The 23,058-nt window shown below is 42.8% G+C and overlaps 1 protein-coding gene across 2 annotated transcripts in view; it reads right to left on the bottom strand.

The window, feature by feature from the left end:
* The window catches only part of lmbrd1 (LMBR1 domain containing 1), a 237,771-nt gene that overhangs the window by 31,588 nt on the left and 183,125 nt on the right, over positions 1 to 23,058 (bottom strand). For both annotated transcript variants that reach the window (XM_078213300.1, XM_078213298.1), the window contains exons 11-13: positions 20,723 to 20,825; positions 16,958 to 17,062; positions 15,645 to 15,794 (exon numbers count right to left, since the gene is read on the bottom strand). In XM_078213300.1, the coding sequence (XP_078069426.1) occupies positions 15,645 to 15,794; positions 16,958 to 17,062; positions 20,723 to 20,825 (358 nt within the window). The remainder of the gene's footprint in view (positions 1 to 15,644; positions 15,795 to 16,957; positions 17,063 to 20,722; positions 20,826 to 23,058) is intronic.

Consider the following 23,058-nt stretch of genomic DNA (forward strand, 5'->3'; position numbering starts at 1 on the left):
CTAGTGTGGAAGAGTCAATTACTGGGGGGCATAGGTTTAAGGTGCGAGGGGAAAGGTTTAAAGATGTACGAGGCAAGTTTTTTTTAAAGAGTGTGTTGGGTGCCTGGAATTCGCTGCCGAGGGAGGTAGTGGAAGCAGATACGATAGTGAGTTTTAAGGGCATCTGGACAAATACATGAATAGGATGGGAATAGAGGGATATGGTCCCCGGAAGGGTAGGGGGTTTTAGTTCAGTCGGGCAGCATGGTCGGTGCAAGCTCGGAGGGCCAAAGGGCCTGTTCCTGTGCTGTAATTTTCTCTGTTCTTTGGAGGATGTTTTTGCCAAGTTGGGGAACCTAGAACCAGGAGACACAGTCTCGGGATACAGGTAATATGATGAGATAAAATTTCTTTACTCAAAGGGTAGTGAACTTGTGGAATTCTCTACCACAGAAGGCTGTGGGTCCAAGTCACTGAATGCATTCAGGAAAGAGATAGATAATTAATTTAGATTTTAATGGCACCAAGAGGTATGGAGAGAAAGTGGGAATCTGGCATTGAGACCAAAGATGAATTGGCCATGGTAAATTGCCCCTTAGTGACAGGAGATTAGCTAGGGTAAATAAGTGAGGTTATGGTGCGAAGGCCTGGGTGCGATTGTCGTCAGTGCAGGCTCAAAGGGCCGAATGGCTTCCTTCTTCACTATAGGGATTCTATTATGATTCTATGATAAGATTGAGGGTCAGCCACGATCATATTGAATGGTGGAGCAGGCTCGAAGGACTGAATGGCCTACTTCTACTCCTAATTTCTATGATAGCACTTGAATTCTAGTGTACAAGTCCTTTAAACTACAGTTCTAACTATAGAATTTCAAATAACAGGTCACAGCCATTGATTCATTAGGTATGATAGTATTAAATTAAGAGAAAGGAAAAATTGGTATCTACCCCATAGGTGAACATCAGCCACAAGAGCAATGCCAAAAATAAGACACAAGTAAATAATTTAACTTGAATGGTCAGCGCTAGATTAATCAAGCCAAAATTAAATGACACTTAAACATGGCTCCAGATTAGAAGGAATTTCTCCTCTTTGTTCCCTCCCTCTTTCCTTCTGTACAAATAAGAATCAGGCCATGGAAATACATAGAATCCCTACTGTGCAGAAGGAGGTCATTTGACCCATTGAGTCTGCACCAACTCCCTGAAAGAACATCACATCTGGACCCTCCTCTCACTCTGTAATCCCACACATTTATCATGGCCAATCCACCTAATCTGCACATTTTTGGACTGAGAAAGGAAATCGGAGCACCTGAACGAAACCCACGCAGACATGGGGAGAACGTGCAAACCCCACACAGACAGTAACCCAAGGCTGGAATTGAACCTGCATCCCTGGCACTGTGAGGCAACAGTGCTAACCACTGCAGTGTGTCACAATGCTGCTCAGAAGACATTTTCAGAAAAAAAGCAGTTAACATTTTGATAACACTTTTGAGAATGATTTGATGTTTATCTGGTTGGGAAAAGGGTTGAAGGTGACAAGAAAATAACAGGTAATCAAATGCTGTGCGGAATGGGTTGATTGCCAAGATGGACAGATTTTGTGAATGTCATGCTGAGACACGTAGCATTTATACATAGGGTGCTAAGAAAGAATATTCTGGACTTCAATACACAAATTTCATTTTGGCCATGGGGGGGGGGAGAAACCTTTTTCTCAGAAGAATCAATGAGCAGGATTAGGTCTCTATATGCAGCAGCTGCTTTAGAGCAATATTTCTATTGTTCATTCTTGGAATGAGAGTGTCGCTGGCAAGGCCAGCATGCATTGCCCACCACTAATTTCCCTTAAGGGTGTGGTGCACTGCCCTTGTCGAGTCATAGAATCCCTACAATGCAGAAGGAGGTCATTTGGCCCCTAGAGTCTGCACCAACCACAATCCCACCAGGCCCTTTTCCCGTAACCCTACGTATTCATCCTGCTAATCCCCCTGACACTGGGGGAAATTTAGCATGGCCAATCAACCTAACCCGCACAATCTTTGGAGTGTGGGAAGAAACCGGAGCACCCAGAGGAAACCCACACAGACATGGGGAGAATGTGCATACTGCACACAGACAATGACCCGAGGCTGGAATTGAACCAGGGTCCCATGTGCTGTGAGGCAGCAGTGCTTGCCACTGTGCCACTCTTGTGAGCCATTGCAGTCCAAGTGGTGTAAATGCACCCACAGTTTGCCAGCCTTGCCCTTCTAGGTTGTGGAGGTCACGGGTTTGGAAGATGTTGTCAAAGGAGACCCCCTGTTTGTTCTTATATACGTAAACCGTGAGAGCTAGTGCTGCAGTGGACATGCAGTTCGGAAAAATTAGTTCTCTTATCCATCAATCACTGTGTACGTTTTGCATACATTCAAATTATTTCTTGTTTTTGCCAACCCTCTATTTGGGGCCCAATGGACTGCATTGTCAGAATTTCTCAGTACAGCTAGCATCATAGAAGAATCAGCCAGTCACTCTCACATGCATATTCCCCAACAGAGACCTTTTGCAATCTAATCCAGCATAGACCATATAATTGTGATCAAAATGACTGAAGAAATTTTGGCTGCAAATTAGATTGAGGATCAGTGAAGGGAGAGTTGGAAGATAAACTTTACTGAACAGTTTTCAGTACCTGGCGTTTTACTCGCATACATGTCCAATTTAGTTCAATGCCATATTTTTCAAAAAACAGCTTGTCCACTGATGCAAAAGTCCATTTACTATTTGTAAACGTATATCCATTACAGATGTTCTTACAGGTGTAGTCATCAGATTGAGCACTGCAATATGCAGGGGATTGGGAGAAAATCCTTCTTTGGCTGGAGTCATACCAAGCACAAAGACGATTGTGGTTGTTGGGCGGCACAGTGCCTCATAGTGCCAGGGACCCAGGTTCGATTCCGAACTTGGGTAACTGTGTGGAGTTTGCACGTTCTCCCTGTGTCTGCGTAGGTTTCCTCTGGGTGCTCTGGTTTCCTCCCACACTCCAAATGATGTGCAGATCAGATGGATTGGTCCTGGTAAATTCACAGGGTAACAAGGATAGGGCCCAGGTAGAGTGCTCATTTGGAGGGTCGATGCAGACTCGATGGAGTGAATGGCTTCCTTCTGCCCTGTAAGGATTCTATGATTAATCAGCTCAGCCCCAGGACATTGTTGCAGGAGTTCCGAGACATAACTATCTTCAGCTGCTTCATAAATGAGCTGCCCTCCATCATAAGATCAGAAGTAGGGTTGTTCTCTGGTGACTGGAGAGTGTTCAGTCTCAATTCCTGAGATAATGAAGCAGTATGTTTCTGCATGAAGCAAGATCTGGAAAACACTCAGGCTAGGATTAAGTGGTAAATAACATTTGTGCCACCCAAGTGCCAGGTATTGACTACCTCCAACAGGGCAGACATTCAGGGGCATTACCAACACTCAATCCTATACCATCAACATCTCATTACCATTGACCAGAGGCAGAATGGGATCAGTTACGTAAATATGTTGGCTACAAGAGTAGGTCAGAGAATGAGAATTTTAAGATGAGTAACTTGGTCCTGACTCTCCAAAATCTGTCCACTTTCTACAAGGCACAAGCCAGGAGTATGATGCACTACTTGCCTGGATGAGTACAGCTCCATTCAGGACAAAACAGCCTGCTTGATCGTCATTCCATTCACACCTTAAACATTCACTCCCTGCACCACCACCTATCCTCAAGATGTACTGCAGCAGCTTGCTGCGACTCCTTTGACAATCCCTTCCAAGCCTGCTGCAACCTCTCTGCCTTCTAGGAGGACAAGTGCAGCTGATGCATGGAAACACCATCATCTGCATGTTTACCTCCAAGTCACTGGCCATCCTGACTAGGAAGCAAACCACCATTTCTTGACTATCACTTGGTCAAAAGCCTGGGACTCCTTTCCTGACAACACTGTGGGTGTACCACAGTACAAGCACGGACTGCTGTGGTTTAAGGCAGCAATTTCAGACCACCTTCATAGAAATCATAGAAACCCTACAGTGCAGAAGGAGGCCATTCGGCCCATCGAGTCTGCACCGACCACAATCCCACCCAGACCCTACCCCCACATATTTACCCACTAATCCCGCTAATCTACGCATCTCAGAACTCTAAGGGGCAATTTTTAACCTGGCCAATCAACCTAACTCGCACATCTTTGGACTGTGGGAGGAAACCGGAGCACCCGGAGGAAACCCACGCAGACACGAGGAGAATGTGCAAACTCCACACAGACAGTGACCCGAGCTGGGAATCGAACCCGGGACCCTGGAGCTGTGAAGCAGCAGTGCTAACCACTGTGCTACCGTGCCGCCCAAATTTTTTAATTTAATTTACACCAGCAGCCTTGTTAGGATTTGAACCCATGTTCCCTAGCATTAGCCTGGGTCTCTAGATAACCAGTCCAGTGTCATTACCACTACACCATCATTTGCTTCCCTTCTTGTTATCTTTGCCTCTGATGTTAAGCAGAGGTATGGTTTTTGCCTTCTCAAGGGATCACCAACAAGTGGTCTTGCCAGCGATGTTCATATACCATGAAATAATAAAATATTACTATTGAACAAGGCAAACATTTAACAAAAAAATCTGAAGAATTTTGCCTTTGGAAAGGTCTCTGCCTAAGACACTGCTGGCTGATGCAGTTTCCTACTTTAGCATTTCCAATCATGAAACTCTTGCTAAAACAAAAAATGAATAGGTGCATTTAAAGCAGAGCTAACAAAATTAAGCCAATTTTTCCTCCCACCATAGTTAAGACACATTATGATCCACTTTCCCATAGAGCAGCCTGACCTAGAAATTAATAAAATTTCAACGACAACAGACCAATTGTGTGACTAGCAGCTCTGGGATTCAAACACCATCTGGCTGAGAGGCAGGCACTTTAGTCTTAATATCAGCCCCATCCCCAAGCTCAACAAAACCACAACTACACAACAACCTTGAAGCAGGCATTCTTGAGGCAAGGTTAAGTGAGGGAAAGTATCAAAACAAATACAACACAGCTGTAAAATGGTAGTTTTTTTGTCTTTTATGCATGGCATTGAGCCTATCAGTAATGTAGAATCACACTGAATCTGCTATGTTTGTAACAAGTAACCATGGAAAATGTTTTTAAATTAAACTGACTATGTTTAACCATTTGTTATGATCCCCATGGGAACACAGTAAACCATAACCAAGTTGATTGAATGACCCTCCCGCCGGATGACGAAATTACCAACAGGATTTTGCTTTTTGTAGCTCTCACATTAATAGAAATCAGAACCAAAACATTACATATTAATTAATAGTACTTAAAAGATAAACTTCATTTTAAATAGTCAATACAACAAAAACCTATCTTATGCCACCACAAGCATTCATATCACTCCCGATACAAATGTGGCAAATTAGATTGCTACACATTTCTACACAATTCCACAATGTGCTGTTCCTTATTCATGCAGGGTAGGCCAAGAGTCCTATCTGATAGCAGCTTTCACCTTTGAACTGCACAGGTGCGATTATCACCAGCAAGGCACACTTCTATAAACCCTCTCTCTTCCCTGGGTCACGACTGTCCTGATGCCCTTACACTATAGCCCGAGGTGGATGTGGGAGCATGTCTTCAGGGAGTCTGGCCCTCAGACATGGCAGCAGTACAATGACCTCTCACACCAAGGTGAATGCAAGCAGCCTCAACTTACATCCCATACTTACTGCACCATCAATCTCCCACTCTGCTCGATCCACCACACACCCATCACTTACCCAGCAGCACTCCCTGGCAGTCAGGGTTCATACTTATTTATTACTGTCACAAGTAGGCTTACATTAACACTGCAATGTAGTGGATTGTGAAAATTCCCTTGTGGCCATACTCTGGCACCTGTTTGGGTACACTGGGTGCACTTAACCAGCACATCTTTTGGACTGTGGGAGGAAGCCGAAGCATTCAGAGGAAACTCACCCAGATGAGGGGAGAACGTGCCGGCTCCGCACAAGGAGTGACCCAAACCCTGGAATCAAACCCGGGTCCCTGGTGTTGTTTAAAGTTTATTTATTAGTGTCACAAGTAGGGTTACATTAACGCTGAAATGAAGTTACTGTGAAAATCCCCGGTGCCTGTTCTGGTACACTGAGGGCGAATTTAGCATGGCCAATGCACCTAACCATCACGTCTTTTGGACTGTGGGAGGAAACCCACACAGACACAGGGAGAACATGCAGACTCCATACAGAGTGACCCAAGCCAGGAATTGAACTCAGGTTTCTGGCACTGTGAGGCAGCAGTGCTAACCACTGTGCTGCCCATATCCAACATTCACATTCTGAACCTCACCAGCACACAGCTACCAATGCATCCAACGTCACAGCTACCTCCTGCGGGTATCCTGTGTGAGGCTCGGTGTGGGCCTTTAAAATAGTTACATTGAAGTTGGAAGTGCTTTTTCCCTTCCAACTCTTTCAGAGTGCCACTGTGTGTAAATCTGGCAGAACAATCTGAAGTTAGCAATTTAAATTGCTTTGCGGATGATTCCCAGCCCCAGCACAATCGTTGAGGGAAGTTAGCCCTTCTGGACAATTGCTGGGTAAATCCTTACCTGTGAACTTGCGACACTTTGGAGTACCCCCCCAAATCTGACACTGGCAAGCCAAAACGTTGTGTGCCAATATTATTTGTGTATCAATAAAACCCGTGAAACATTTTGTGAAATGGCCAGCACTGTTTTTGTCTGGTTGGCTGACACACAAGTTGGAAGAGTTTGTTAGAATTAATGAGGGGCTCAACCCAGGAGAAATAATTTTTGTGTATCTTGCATTAAAGAAACTCAAAGTTTGAAAACAAGCAAAGGTTGTAAACATGCAATCAATTTAAATGTGTTAGATGCTTTGCTGAAAATTAACTTTAAATACAGCTGTTTGATTGTGTAGAATTAACTTCCACCAAATTAATACCAGAGTCTACGTTAATTAGTCTTTTTAAAAAAGCACGCTGTAAACCAAAACTCTTGAAAGGGGTCATGTTCCTAGCCTCTTCTACTTAACAAGTAAGAAAAAGGAATAAAACCTTTAGGATTATCAACTCTACTTCAACCACTTCGACCATGTACCTTGTGGCCCGCACATATAGCATCCTGGGAGAAAGTTTTGCAGACTTTCTTATTAATCTGCAAATGGCAGAATATCTTCAGTACTAAGAACAAAGAAAAGAAAATTACAGCACAGGAACAGGCCCTTCAGCCCTCCAAGCCTGCACCGACCATGTTGCCTGACTGAACTAAAACCCCCTACCCTTCCGGGGACCATATCCCTCTATTCCCATCTCATTCATGTACTTGTCAAGACGCCCCTTAAAAGTCACTACCGTATCCGCTTCCGCCCCCAGCAACGAGTTCCAGGAAGCCACTACTCTCTGTGTAAAATATCTGCCTCGTACATCTCCTTTAAACCTTGCCCCTCACACCTTAAGCCTGTGCCCCCTAGTAATTGACCCTTCCACCCTGGGAAAAAGCTTCTGACTATCCACTCTGTTCATGCCCCTCATAATCTTGTAGACTTCTATCAGGTCGCCCCTCAACCTCCGTCGTTCCAGTGAGAACAAACCAAGTTTCTCCAAACTTTCCTCATAGCTAATGCCTTCTAGACCAGGCAACATCCTGGTAAATCTTTTCTGTACCCTCTCCAAAGCCTCCACATCCTTCTGACACTGTGGCAACCAGAATTGAACACTATATTCCAAGTGCGGCCTCACTAAGGTTCTATAAAGCTGCAACATGACTTGCCAATTTTTAAACTCAATACCCCGGCCGATGAAGGCAAGCATGCCGTATGCCTTTTTGACTACCTTCTCCACCTGCATTGCCACTTTCAGTGACCTGTGCACCCAGATCCCTTTGCCTATCGATACTCTTATGGGTTCTGCCATTTACTATATATTTCCTATCTGTATTAGACCTTCCAAAATGCATTACCTCATATTTGTCTGGATTAAACTCCATCTGCCATCTCTCTGCCCAAGTCTCCAACTGATCTATATCCTGCTGTACCCTCTGATGGTCCTCATCGCTGTCCGTAAATCCACCAACCTTTGTGTCGTCTGCAAATTTACTAATCAAACCAGTTACATTTTCCTCCAAATCATTTATATACATTACAAACAGCAAAGATCCCAGCACTGATCCCTGAGGAACGCCACTTGTCACAGCTCTCCATTCAGAAACGCACCCTTCCGCAAGTGAGGTCCCAGAGGATTGGAGGATAGCTAATGTGGTCCTGTTATTTAAGAAGGGTAGGAAGGATAACCCGGGTAATTATAGGCCGGTGAGCTTGACGTCCGTGGTGGGGAAGTTGTTGGAGAAGATTCTTAGACATAGGATGTATGCGCATTTAGAAAGGAATAAACTCATTAACGATAGTCAGCATGGTTTTGTGAGAGGGAGGTCATGCCTCACTAACCTGGTGGAGTTTTTTGAAGAAGTGACCAGAATGGTTGACGAGGGAAGGGCCGTGGATGTCGTCTATATGGACTTTAGTAAAGCGTTTGACAAAGTCCCTCATGGTAGGCTGGTGAAAAAGGATGGATCTCATGGGATAAAGGGGGAGGTGGCTAGATGGGTGGAGAACTGGCTTGGTCACAGAAGACAGAGGGTGGTAGTGGAAGGGTCTTTTTCCGGCTGGAGGCCTGTGACTAGTGGTGTTCCGCAGGGCTTTGTATTGGGACCTCTGCTGTTTGTGATTTATATAAACGATCTGGAAGAAGGTATAACTGGGGTGATCAGTAAGTTTGCGGACGACACAAAATTGGCAGGATGGTTGCTGTGACGTCACTTTCAAGGATCTGTGGACTTGCACACCCAGGTCCCTCTGCGTATCTACACCCTTTATGGTTCTGCCATTTATCATATAGCTCCTCCCTACATTATTTCTACCAAAATGCATCACTTCGCATTCATCAGGATTGAACTCCATCTGCCATTTCTTTGCCCAAATTTCCAGCCTATCTATATCCTTCTGTAGCTTCTGACAATGCTCCTCACTATCTGCAAGTCCAGCCAATCTGCAAGTCCTGCCTTCCCTCGTCAACCATTTTGGTCACTTCTTCAAAAAACTCCACCAGGTTAGTGAGGCATGACCTCCCTCTCACAAAACCATGCTGACTATCGTTAATGAGTTTATTCCTTTCTAAATGCGCATACATCCTATGTCTAAGAATCTTCTCCAACAACTTCCCCACCACGGACGTCAAGCTCATCGGCCTATAATTACCCGGGTTATCCTTCCTACCCTTCTTAAATAACGGGACCACATTAGCTATCCTCCAATCCTCTGGGACCTCACCTGCGTCCAGTGACGAGACAAAGATTTGCGTCAGAGCCCCAGCGATTTCATCTCTCGTCTCCCTGAGCAGCCTTGGATAGATTCCATCAGGCCCTGGGGATTTGTCAGTCTTTAAATTCTCTAACAAACCTAACACTTCCTCCTTTGTAATGGAGATTTTCTCCAACGGTTCAACACTCCCCTCCGAGACACTCCCAGTCAACACATCCCTCTCCTTTGTGAATACCGACGCAAAGTATTCATTTAGGATCTCCCCTACTTCTTTGGGCTCCAAGCATAATTCCCCACTTTTGTCCCCGAGAGGTCCGATTTTTTCCCTGACAACCCTTTTGTTCCTAACGTATGAATAAAATGCCTTGGGATTCTCCTTAATCCTGTCTGCCAAGAACATTTCGTGACCCCTTTTTGCTCTTCTAATTCCCCGTTTGAGTTCTTTCCTACTTTCTCTGTACTCCTCCAGAGCTCCCTCCGTTTTTAGCTGCCTGGACCTACCATACGCCTAGTTCCTAGTACAAATCCAAGCTAAGTTCATCTGCCTTACCTATTACACTTCATGCATTGAAACAGATGCACTTCACTCCACCAGACCCTCTTTGATTAGCAACCCCACCCTGCCTGTTGTTTCTCTGGGTCTTACTGGCCCTACTCTCTGGTTCCCCTTCAGCTAATTCACCTTTGCTTTGGTTCCCACCCCCCTGCCCAACTAGTTTAAATCCTCCCGTGTGACACCAGCAAACCTCCTGGCCAGAACATTTATGCCCTTCCAGTTTAGATGCAACCCGTCCTTCTTGTACAGGTCCCATCTGCCCCGGAAGAGACTCCAATGGTCCAGATATCTGAAAAACCTCCCTCCTACACCAGCTGTTTAGCCACGTGTTAAGCTGCACTATCTTTCTATTCCTAGCCTTTAGTTGTTCAAGCAAATTTAGATGGTTGCAATCCTTCAATCATCAGTCTATACTTGTCCCTATGAACTACAGTTTTATTTATAACCAAATCTCTTATCCAAGGAATTAACTAATGACATTAAATGCTTTTGCTGGCAGTCTGCCCATGTCCACAGGGGTGCGTGCATCAATGTAACATGAACTTATTTACTCTCACCTGAGGCTTGTTAATTTTAAACATCAGTTATGCATGCTTAGGTCAAATTAAATGCTTTACAGCTACATTACCTGTGGTTCTCAGTGTTAGGAAGACACCAACCCTGACCCCAACCTCCTGTACTGAAAATAAATTAAGTTAAACAATCTCTCTTCATAATTTAGGGCTTCAGGTTTTCCCTGAAATCTCTCCAGCAGGTCAACATCATTTTGAAAATCATACCCAGCAAGGCCAACAGCATGGCTCGAGTGAACACCTACGGATAAAAGGCCTTTGTCCTTTTTGCAAAATTTACCATTACTTTGAGTTGCGTGTCTCATGATATCCTGCGAGTTTCACAGCTGCACACTGGAAATGCCAGCAGCCACTGAAAGGGTGCTGGTTGACCAATATGTGGAGATGCCGGCGTTGGACTGGGGTAAGCACAGTAAGAAGTCTCACAACACCAAGTTAAAGTCCAACTGTTTACTTGGTAGCACAAGCCACAAGCTTTCGGAGCACTGCCCCTTCATCAGGTGAGTGGGAGTTCTGTTCACAAACAGGGCATATATAGATACAAAATGAATTTACAAGATAATGGTTGGAATGCGAGTCTTTACAGGTAATCAAGTCTTAAAGGTACAGACAATGTGAGTGGAGAGGGGGTTAAGCACAGGTTAAAGAGATGCGTATCGTCTCCAGCCAGGACAGTTAGTGAGATTTTGCAAGCCCAGGCAAGTCGTGGGGGTTACAGATAGTGTGACATGAGCCCAAGATCCCAGTTGAGGCTGTCCTCGTGTGCGGAACTTGGCTATCAGTTTTTGCTCAGCGATTCTGCGTTGTGTGTTGTGAAGGCCGCCTTCCCGAAGATCAGAGGCTGAATACCCGTAACTGCTGAAGTGTTCCCCAACAGGAAGTGAACACTCCTGCCTGGTGATTGTCGAGCTGTGTTCATTCATCCACGGATGACCTCATGATGCTCCACTTCTCCAGCTTCCACCCTAAGTACGTTAAAGAAGCCATCCCCTATGGACAAGCCCTCCGAATACACAGGATCTGCTCAGATGAGGAGGATCACAACAGACACCTCCAGACGCTGAAAGATGCCCTCATAAGAACAGGATATAGCGCTCGACTCATCAATCGACAGCTCCAACGCGCCACAGCGAAAAACCGCACCGACCTCCTCAGAAGACCAACACGGGACATGGTGGACCCTTCGTCGTCCAGTACTTCCCCGGAGCGGAGAAGCTACGACATCTTCTCCGGAGCCTTCAACATGTCATCGATGAAGACAAACATCTCGCCAAGGCCATTCCCACACCCCCACTTCTTGCCTTCAAACAACCGCACAACCTCAAACAGACCATTGTCCGCAGCAAACTACCCAGCCTTCAGGGGAACAGTGACCACGACACCACACAACCCTGCCACAGCAACCTCTGCAAGACGTGCCGGATCATCGACACGGATGCCATCATCTCACCTGAGAACACGATCCACCAGGTACACGGTACATACCCTTGCAACTCGGCCAATGTTGTCTGCCTGGTGTATTGCAGGAAAGGATGTCCCGAGGCATGGTACATTGGGGAGACCATACAGACGCTACGACAACGGATGAATGAACACCGCTCGACAATCACCAGGCGAGAGTGTTCTCTTCCTGTTGGGGAGCACTTCAGCAATCATGGGCATTCAGCCTCTGATCTTCGGGTAAGCTTTCTCCAAGGCGGCCTTCATGACACACGACGGCGCAGAATCGCTGAGCAGAGACTGATAGCCAAGTTCCGTACACGAGGACGGCCTCAACCAGGATCTTGGGTTCATGTCACACTATCTGTAACCCCCACGACTTGCCTGGGCTTGCAAAATCTCACTAACTGTCCTGGCTGGAGACAATACACATCGCTTTAACATGTGCTTAACGCTCTCTCCACTCACACTGTCTGTACCTTTAAGACTTGATTACCTGTAAAGACTCGCATTCCAACCATTATCTTGTAAATTGAGTTCGTATCTATATATGCCCTATTTGTGAACAAAACTCCCACTCACCTGATGAAGGGGCAGCGCTCCGAAAGCTTGTGGCTTGTGCTACCAAATAAACCTGTTGGGACTTTAACCTGGTGTTGTGAGACTTCTTACTGACCAAAATGTGTCTGGCTGTCAGGCACTGTCCTGGCTTTTGGAAGAGACTGGGGGAGGAAGGGAGAGAGGTATCAAATATTATGATATACATTAATAGCAACTTCCCAAGTGTCAGTTTAGGTTAGGTGCTGTGTAGATGGAACACGGCAAAGGTGCTCAATGCTGCACCTAACCCAAAGTACGATTGAGAATAATTAGATTAATGGACAATTTGGGCACAGCTCTCTCAGTTCCCTCCGAGATCCGCACCCAGAGTGGTGCACCTTGGTGTCTTGCTGACCCCTATGTCTGATTTTATAATGAACAGCACACAATGTGCTGAATCACATTGGTTGCCTGCTTTGTGTGAATACTTCAAATATGATTTACACATCAATCGATACAAGATTAGGATAACTTCTTAAACATCATAAATAACTCCAAGATGCAGCCTAGTACTTGCTAATTGATTCACATTGACTGGAAACTCAAACTGGTGCTTGCTTGCATCTTTGTAAACTATCATTCATTTGAACATCGCTGGAAAGAGGGACATGTTGCTGAAGCTTTTCATCTTGCTAACATTGGACAACTGCAAGAATACCAAATTTCAAACGATCATGACAATTTATACTACAGGAGAAAAGGGTGGTGATTGGTTAGCATTGTGACTCTGACTATTCGAGTTGTTGCCGTGGAGAAAACAGCAGGGAACAATGGGATCCCCAAGCTCCTGGGCAATTGAAAAAAGATCCAGGACTTGAACATATTCCCTATTTCCAGACAATGGGTTTTTAAAAATTCATTTGTGGGACATGGGCGTCGCTGGCTGGCCAGCATTTATTGTCCATCCCTAGGGTCCTGGCCTATGAAGGTATGCTGCTTCCACCATGCACAAATTTACAAACTCAACTGATTATCTAAATTTGTTGTAGGTATAGCTGTTAACACATTCAGGATTGTTCCACAAGTGCTGCCCAATCACAGAATCAAATCTAACTATTGACGTGTTGTTTTGGGATTTTCAAGCGTGGGCTGGTCGAGTACTGTCTCTGCCGATTATGAACAAAGAAATCATACTAAGTTCAATCATTTAATTGTTGGGAGATACCTGCAATTGCACAGGCATTAAAATTCATACTAAGTCTCACAATGCCAGGTTAAAGTCCAACAGGTTTATTTGGAATCATGAGCTTTCGGAGCGCTGCTCCTTCATCAGGTGAGCACCTCACTACTGGTGTAGTGAGACTTCTTACTGTGCCCACCCCAGTCCAATGCCAGCAACTCCGCATTAAAATTCATACACAACGTTACTCAGAAAACAGCAGACTTGAAATAAGCAGTGGAGGCCTCATTAGCAGATTTTTCAACTAGCATGACGAGGAGAGAGAGAGTATTGGACTGCTCCATCACAAAAGTGAATCTGAGTTTGTGGTGGATTATGGAAATAATCAAAAATGTTAGTGAGTGCACTGGACCAATGGATGTATCTCTCTGGGCATACATAGTGTCATTAAAACCGTATTCTGTGTAGGTCGCTAAGTGCAATGAATACAGATTCAGAAACTGGCAGCACGTTTATTTCGCTGTGATATAGTGCAGATGTCAAAGGTTTCCCTCAGTGACACTTTACAAAATAGGTTTGTAATGTTGAACAAACACATAGGCAAGGTATTACTATCAATAAGTAAGCCACATTTAGTCCTCACAAGGTGAAGGAGTCCTTCACTGCATATGTAGAAAACTCACTAAGAATTCGCTGTAGTAATTCAATCAACCAATTCATGCTGCATCAATGATAAAATAGGGCACAATGGACATCACTTTAGTGTGTCTTTGGCAGCCCATAAGCGTGTGGACAAGCTCACTATCATATATGTTGCAAATGCAGTTCATACTCTCGCACAAGTCCGCCAATATGTTTGTTGCTTGCTTTCGACCAAAGTTGCGCAGTCATGCTTGATAGCACATCTAATAGATACAAATTCATCCATTCATCTCCTACCTACAAATTCATTTTACAACCAGCACTGTTATAAAGGGATATTTTGATTCACTTCAAGAGCAAAGTTCATTAAAAACAGATTGTAGAAAAGTGTACCAATGATAAAAATTATAAAACTCAAAATAAGAAAATGTAAGCTCAAAATAAGAAAATGTAAGCTAAGTGCACATCAGATTAGTCAGTATCTGAAAGAGGAAGGTAACCAGTTAGTGGGGGAGATGGGGAGCCAGGATGGGGGTAAATCAGAACTGACATGGTCAGGCTAGATAAGCCATTTATAAAACTTTTCAATATAAAAGAAAGGCAAACGCTCAGCAATTTCTGTTTCAATATTTTGCAGTATTGCCTTCTTTTGCATTTAGTTATTCTTCTCTTCTCAAATTGTTTTGATCACTCCTAAAAAGGCGTTTCGTCAGAGCACACATACCAATTTTAATGAAACTTAACCCTTAATTCAGATACTGACAGACCAGTTGCACATTTTCATTATTCTCTGCTTTTATTCTAACACTTTAAAGTCTCTATAGAGTTACACCTATGCAGAAGTACAGTTGTAGCAATCCAATATACTTCAGTTACAAATGAATGTTACCGTTAATCACTTTTAACATTATTCAAGTCTTGCTCTGCTCAAGAGTGCACTCTTTGCAATGTAATTTTTAAATAGCAAATTGTGGGTTGTAAAATTCGGTTGGGGGAAACATTTTGCGTTACATCTCAACATTGAGAGTACTGTGGCAAAGTAAGCTAAAACCTGGCATGTGTTAACATTGGTGAAAAGTCAACTGAGAACTAATGTGAGGGAGAACCTTGGCTGATCAACATTTGGAATTGTTTTAGGAAAGGGCAGTAGAGGCCAGAACCTCAAATTCTTTCAAGTAGATATTGTGATCGGGGCTACAATTTTTTTTTTGCTTTTTGGATGGACAAGTGAACGGCCTACCTCAAGTATATTTACCTTGCGGTCTGCCAGATGTCATAGACAGGCCATATCAATGTGAAATTACATAAAAAGGAATTAACAACCGACTTAGGAAAAGGGTGAACATATAATTAGACTCACATGCTCTTGATATTTTTGACTTCCGTACATAACGTACTGGGGTGCAAGACTGTAAATCATATAACTTGTGTGCAGAACCATCAGCAGCAGGATCATACAAAGAAAAAGAAGAGCTTGGGGTCGTGTTCGGCCAGGTCTGATCTTGTACAGCTAGTTGCAAGAGATGGGAAAAAAAGAGATTTAATCTACCGTATGAACTTGCTATTCATAGATTCTATGTTCCTCACTACCATCGCTAATAGAGAATTCTTTATTATCACACACAACAAACATTTGAGAACATTATATAAAAATATACTCTGTGCACATAAATAAAACAATGGTCAAACCAAAAGGACATGGTAAATTGAGTTCTTTCATTAAAACTCTGAAACACAGTGAAGAATTAACAATTTCAATCTAATCATAAAATGCCAGGATGGAACTCCAGACATGCTGGGCTCCTGCCTTAAAAAATCTTCTGCACTATTCGGCTGAGGTTAAGTACAATATAAAGGTCCTTAAACTTTTCAGCAAGCTAATTAACTAAGCATTAACTGAAACTAATCTTAATTTTCAAAGTTTTAGGAAGAGCAGCTTCAATTCATTTCACCTAGTCTCCCTTTCCTTTTAGGTTTATTTATTAGTGTCACACGTAGGCTTACATTAACACTGCAATGAAGTTACTGTGAAAATCCCCTCGGCGCCTGTTCGGGTACAATGAGCGAGAATTTAGCATGGCCAATGCACCTAACCTGCCTGTCTCTGGGACTGGGAGGAAACTGGAGCACCCGGAGGAAACCCACACAGACATGGGAAGAACTGTGCAGACTCTGCACAGACAGTGACCCAAGCTGAGAATCGAACCTGGGTCCCTGGCACAGTGAGGCAGCAGTGCTAATCACTGTACCATGTGCCACCCCGAGTTTGATTTTTAGAGAAAATGTTCAATTATAGAACAGATTTGAAGAAATGAAATAGATGAAGCAATCTAAATTTACTGTGGCTACAACCACGCCTCATCTTCTCTGCAAATCAAAGGCCATAAAACTTAAAATTATGACTTCCAGTTTTGTTTATGATGCTCCACTATTTTACAATTACCATTTTGTCAAAAATGCTCTACATTAGATAGTTGTAATGGGGGAACATAAGAAGCATGACTCATACAACACTATTTTATAGTGCTCCGTAATCATAAATTGGGCAGTATAGCAAGATCAGTTATTCTTTGGAATTTACTAATAGGTTCCAGTTTGTTCTCTCCATTATTTCCCTCTTCTTTCTGAATCCAGGTGCAGACATATATCTGCACAGACAATGATAGAAATTACCCTTATCCAGAAAAACCAGATGCCCATATTTCGGATTCCGGCCATGGAGGTGAAGACCAGGTACACTGTGATGATAGCAATTAGGATATAATCCAATGGGAAAACCTGGGGAGGAAGAAAATAAAGAATATGATTTTTATGTTTATAAAGTCAAATAGGATGCTTACAATCAAACTGCAGCAAAAGAAGCACAATAACAACCATTTAGGATCCATGTTACTTAATGTTTCTCAATTTAGATTTTTAACTTAATTGGGACGTTCATAAACATTTGACTGAATGATCTTTAATAAGTGAAATTCAATTGAAAAATATATCCATATTGTGTTCCTGGCTGAGTTATCAGTTTCAGAGTTTAGCTCTGTAAATGTTCAGTTTATCAGCTCTTAATGAGGCATTGAGTTCTCTTCAATACTTGCTGCTAAAGGATTTTTTTTCTGTGTAGGGACAATGTTCTGATTGCAAAAATTAGAAAATATTTTTCTGTTTAGTCATATTTCCATTGCTAGTGTTTATCATTGTTGTGGCTGTGTGAATACCATCCATATTTCAGACTATTAAAGATAATCATAAACAGGTACTGAAATTCCACATGTAAGAAATTTAATTTAGTATTGAAGAGAACTCATTGCCTCATTAAGAGCTGATAAACTGAACATTTACAGAGCTGAAGTCTGAAACTGATAACTCAGCCAGGAACACAAATCCATCTTCATTCACATGCTCAATCTGAACAGTCATGTAATAGGAAACTCCCACCCGCCAAGCATCATCCCACACACCCTGCTGTGGTGATCAAGACATTACAAACACACATCAGTCCCTATCTGCAATAAGGTGGTGAGCTGTAGTTGTGTGTGGGAGTGGTGCACAGAGGAGCACTTGACTTTGTTTGTGCATCTATGCTGCTTCTTAAAAATAAGATGCATGTAAGGCTGGGCAGCATGGTGGCACAGTGGCTAATGTTGCTGTCTCACAGCGCCAGAGACCTGGGTTCAATTTCTGGCTTGGGTCACTGTCTATGCGGACTCTGCACATTCTCCCCTTGTCTGCGGGGGTTTCCTCCGGGTGCTCCGGTTTCCTCCCACAGTCCAAAAGATGTGCTGGTTAGGAGCATTGGCCGTGCTAAATTCGCCCTCAGTGTAACCCGAATAGGCACCGGAATGTGGCGACTAGGGGATTTTCATAGTAGCTTCATTGCAGCGTTAATGTAAGCCAATTTGTGACACTAATAAATAAAACTAAAAAGAAAACTTAACTGTCCCTGAATCCTAACTCAGAGCCATCAAATATGGGTCAATTGAGGTATTCAATTTTGGCAATTTCACTTCCTATTGTTTACTATCAACTTTGCTGGAACAGAGGGTGGACTAAGCATAAATTTTCATATAATGGTATCCAGAATAAACCAAGGAAGTTGTGGTTACTATTTCTGGTCTACAGGAGCTGGTTTCAACTGAGAGATTCTACAGTTAGCTTCATCATGCCAGGAGGGAAAACAAAGATTGCTATCCAGTGACATCCACTTAACTAATGGCACCTCTCTGAAGAAGATTGGCTTTGGTTTTCATGATCTCAAAGTGAACAGCCCAAATTAAGTCCCCACCCATGGCCAAAAGGGACCAATACATCAGAAGAAATGCAAGGAGTGAAAAAAAGATAAAGCAAAATCGGGCAACCTGGAGTTAAATAAGGCATTAAAAAAAAAACCTACAGCACCAGAAGTATTTACACAATATGAATATGAGCCATTCAGAAACTACTAAATGTTTGAAACTTTTCTGAGGATTTGAGTATAGGAATAGGGATGTTTTACTGTAATTGTATAGGGTTTTGGTGAGGCCGTAACTGGAGTATTGTGTGCAGTTTTGGTATCCTTATCTGAGGGAAATTATCCTTGCTATAGAGTGAGTACAGTGAAGGTTTATCAGACTGATTCCTGGGATGGCAGGTCTGTTATACAAGGAGACACCAGGTCAGTTAAAATTATATTCAATGGATTTTAGAAGAGTGAGAGGGGAGCCCATAGAAACTTGTAAACTTCTCCCAGATTTAGGCAGGGTAGATTCAGAAAGAATGTTCCCGCTGGTGGGCAAGTCCAGAACCAGGGGGTCATAGTTTAGGATAAGGGACAAACCTTTTTGAACTGAGGTGAGCAGAAATTTCTTCACCCTGAGAGTGGTGAATGTGTGGAATTCACTATCACAGAAAGTAGGTGAGGCCAAAACATTGTCTGATTCCAAGAAGAAACTAGATATAACTCTTGGGGCTAAAGGGATTAAGGGATATGGAGGGATAGGGGCTCAGGATATGAAATTTGATGATCAGCCATCATCATAATGAATGGCGCAGCAGGCTCGAAGGGCTGAATGGCCTACTCCTGCTTCTAGTTTCTATGTTTGATAATCAAGATGAGATGGCATTCTTAAATACCATAGATCGTGGTGTATGATACAACACCAGTTTTTTGCACACCAAAGGTCAGATTTTTGCTTGGCGTACAAGTCCTTTCCAGCCACCACATGTTCACTCCATTGGTAATCAGTCTCAAGATTTCACCCCATAAATGCATGCTTTACTTAGCGGTACCTTATAACCGGTTGCAAGAGATCAAGCAGGCAATATCAGCTATATTGCAAAGATGCACAGGAATAAGACATGCCCACACAGAACAGGTGCCATATGATGAACGACAAAGGTGGTGACCACCCACACTGGCAGTTCACTTTTATATTCAGCGTATAAGTCAGCCCATGTTTTTGGAGGGATTGTAAAAGGCATCAATGACCGACTTATAACTTTGATTTTTTTTGTTTTAACATACAAGGTGTAACCATTAGAGACACGAAAATCAGATAATTTATATAATGGGAAGCAAAGATCCACCATATCCTTACAATCATATACTTTTGAGAATAATTAGAAACAGGTGTAGAGCCTAGGATTTGAAACTAGCAACATTAATTTTTTTATAAGGGAAGAGAAACTGTAGGAAAGTAAACCCAAGTACCTCCTGTTCGCCAAATTTTAGAAAGTATCCTGAGTAATAAAATGGTTTGATAGATACAGGTTGATCAGAAGGAGTCAGCATGGACCTATTGGAGGGAGATTTTTCTTCATGATCATGGTGGCACAGAAATTCAGTGGAACCGCTACAGAATCTACTCAATTAATACTTGGTTAATTCAGTTTCTAGAATTTTACTGTGCAGAGTCTTGCCCAATTCAAATTATTCGAAAATTCTTTTTATTTAGTGCAGTGCCGTGCCTGGTCAGTATTCTACATCTAATTTCAATAGGATTTTTGATACATTGATCGCTTTTGTGCCAATCAACAAGCCAGGGAACTATAGAAATGAGATGTGATCTGAAGTGGTCCATAAATGAGCAAAACAAGAGAGAAAGTGAAATGTAGTTTTGAATCGAGCTGCACTAAGGTTGTAAGAGCTCATTAATAGGGTGACACTGGAAAAGGGCCACCATATCTTACACTTATATCAATCACTTGGAGCTGTGACAGAAGGAAGCGGTCTCAAATTTTCAGAAGGTCATCATACATAGTAAGGAAAGAAAAAGGAGTATGAAAATGAACTACAGTGGGAACTGAAGGGGAATGAAGTGGGAATATGTTGTGGATATATGTAAAGCAAGTATACTGGGAAAGGAAAACAACATAAGCCAAGCTGTAGGAGATAACCCAAGATTGCCGGGGGGGGCATTTTACTGTGCAATGTACATTGCAGTCTTGTAATATGTTCATACTTACTGTCTGTAGAACAAGCAACAACTCATTCAAAGGATTTGCCAAGTTAGTTTCAAATATTATGAATCCAGAATCAAAACCCATTGAATGGAGTGCTTTATCGAGGCTGCAAGATATTTGAAAAAAACGAGTTTAACCTCTAAACATCTACAAGTGGTTGAAAGTTCGCTTATTTTTCTTGAAAACACAACACAAATATATGATCTCTCAGTATATCTCGGAGGAGCTAATGAGTTAGTGAAACAGCATTCAACGAAGGGACAACAAAAGTTACCCAAAAGTTTGCATTATTTTACAGTAATTAAACATAGTCCCTTTACTATTTCTACTGATTGATAGACAGGCAAAGATTGATACACAAACTGAAGAATAGTGTGGTATAAAATTATGCCATCCCAGCATCTGAAAACAGCCACTGCATGGTGGAACTTCTTCCAAAAAACTTATAAAAGTCAAACTGAAAGATTTATCAACAATGCATTTAATTGTTACCATATAGATTTCTATTTATAAACCAAACAAGTAGCTAAATTTCCCTTTTTTAGAATTTAGGCTGTCTTCTAAATGATCAAGTGCTGTCTGAAAACTGACCAATATAATTTTTGTTGTAAAAGGATAAAGCCGTGGTGGCGGCAGGCTTAATTGGCAGATATGTGTTTCATCTTTTAAAATTTATAGAAGCAGGGAGCATATCAAGAACTAAACAATGTCATACTAAATTGTGAAACCAGGAAATGGGCATGATAAAACAGGAAGTCTCAAAAATATATATGTATATCTCTAGCTAAACAAAGAAAATATCAAACAAGGTATTGATTTTTTGTAGTCAAAGGAAATTAGGTAACCCTGCAATACGAACTACAGGCATGAGTAACTAATTATTCAATTTACAACATAGGCAATGGGTCATGCGGAAAACAGTCAGCAGCAAGTTCGAGGAAAACAAAGCAGCATGTTATACAGTGGAATTTCATTGTGGGCCTTTTCAGACTTATGGGGACAGAAACAGATTGAAGAGGCACAAAAATGGAAAAGTAGGACACATTTGGGAGATGACAGTATGTCAATACCTTTGGAGAGGAAAAGTAGGTTGAAAATGGGATCGTTCAGAAGGACAGAGAAACTATGGGTAGGTTTTTATGTGGACAGAAGCATTGCTAGCAGCTCTGAAATGGAAGGTGACAGTACCTGCAGAGAAGGAACTACTCAGCAAGTCAACAAACATGGGGGTTGAGATGGAAAGGGAAGTTGATTTGTCAGATGTATTGTGGAAACAGGGTCAAGAAAGCAGGAAGTAGGTCTCTCATGGGTAAGATGAGGCTGAAGACAACATGAGGGATGCCAGGGTGTGCAAAATAGGAGACAAATTAACAAGTGTCAACCAACACTCACGGATAGACTTTCAGATCACGCCCACCCTCAATAACCTAGCTCATTCTTGGTCCTCACATTTTGACCCAATAACCCCTCCCCATTTTCCACTGCAAAACACTCAGCCTACAAAACCTTTGCCATCTACCTCCCCACAGGCTTCTGTTGCCCCTCAGAGATTATCCCTGCAGTATTATTTAAACGGTGAAAAATTACAACATGCTACTGTGCAGAGGGACCTGGGGGTTCTTGTGCATGAATCACAAAAACTCAGTTTGCAGGTGCAGCAGGTGATCAAGGCGGCAAATGGAATGTTGCCCTTTATCGCGAGAGGGATGGAGTATAAAAGCAGGGAGGCCATGCTGCAACTGTACGGGGTACTAGTGAGGCCACACCTGGACTACTGTGTACAGTTTTGGTCCCCTTATTTAAGAAAGGATGCATTAGCTTTGGAGGGGGTACAGAGAAGGTTCACCAGGTTGATTCCAGAGATGATTCCAGAGCTTATGAGAAGAGATTGAGTAGACTGGACCTGTACTCACTGGAGTTTAGAAGGTTGAGGGGAGATCTTATAGAGACATATAAGATAATGAAAGGGCTAGACAGGGTAGAAGCAGCGAGGTTATTTCCACTTACAATGGAAACAAGAACTAGGGGGCATAGCCTCAAAATACGGGGGAGCAATTTAGAACAGAGTTGAGGATGAACTCCTTCTTCCAGAGGGTAGTGAATCTTTGGAATTCTCTGCCCAATGAAGCAGTAGAGGCTACCTCATTAAATGTGTTTAAGTCACAGATAGATAGATTTTTAACCATTAAGGGAATTAAGGGTTATGGGGAGCGGGCGGGTAAGTGGAACTGAACCCACTATCACATCAGCCATGATCTTATTGAATGGCGGAGCAGGCTTGAGGGGCTCGATGGCCTACTCCTGCTCCTATTTCTTATGTTCTTATGTCTATCCTACAT

Source organism: Mustelus asterias, chromosome 5 (genome assembly GCF_964213995.1).
Source record: "Mustelus asterias chromosome 5, sMusAst1.hap1.1, whole genome shotgun sequence".
Lineage (NCBI taxonomy): Eukaryota > Metazoa > Chordata > Chondrichthyes > Carcharhiniformes > Triakidae > Mustelus > Mustelus asterias.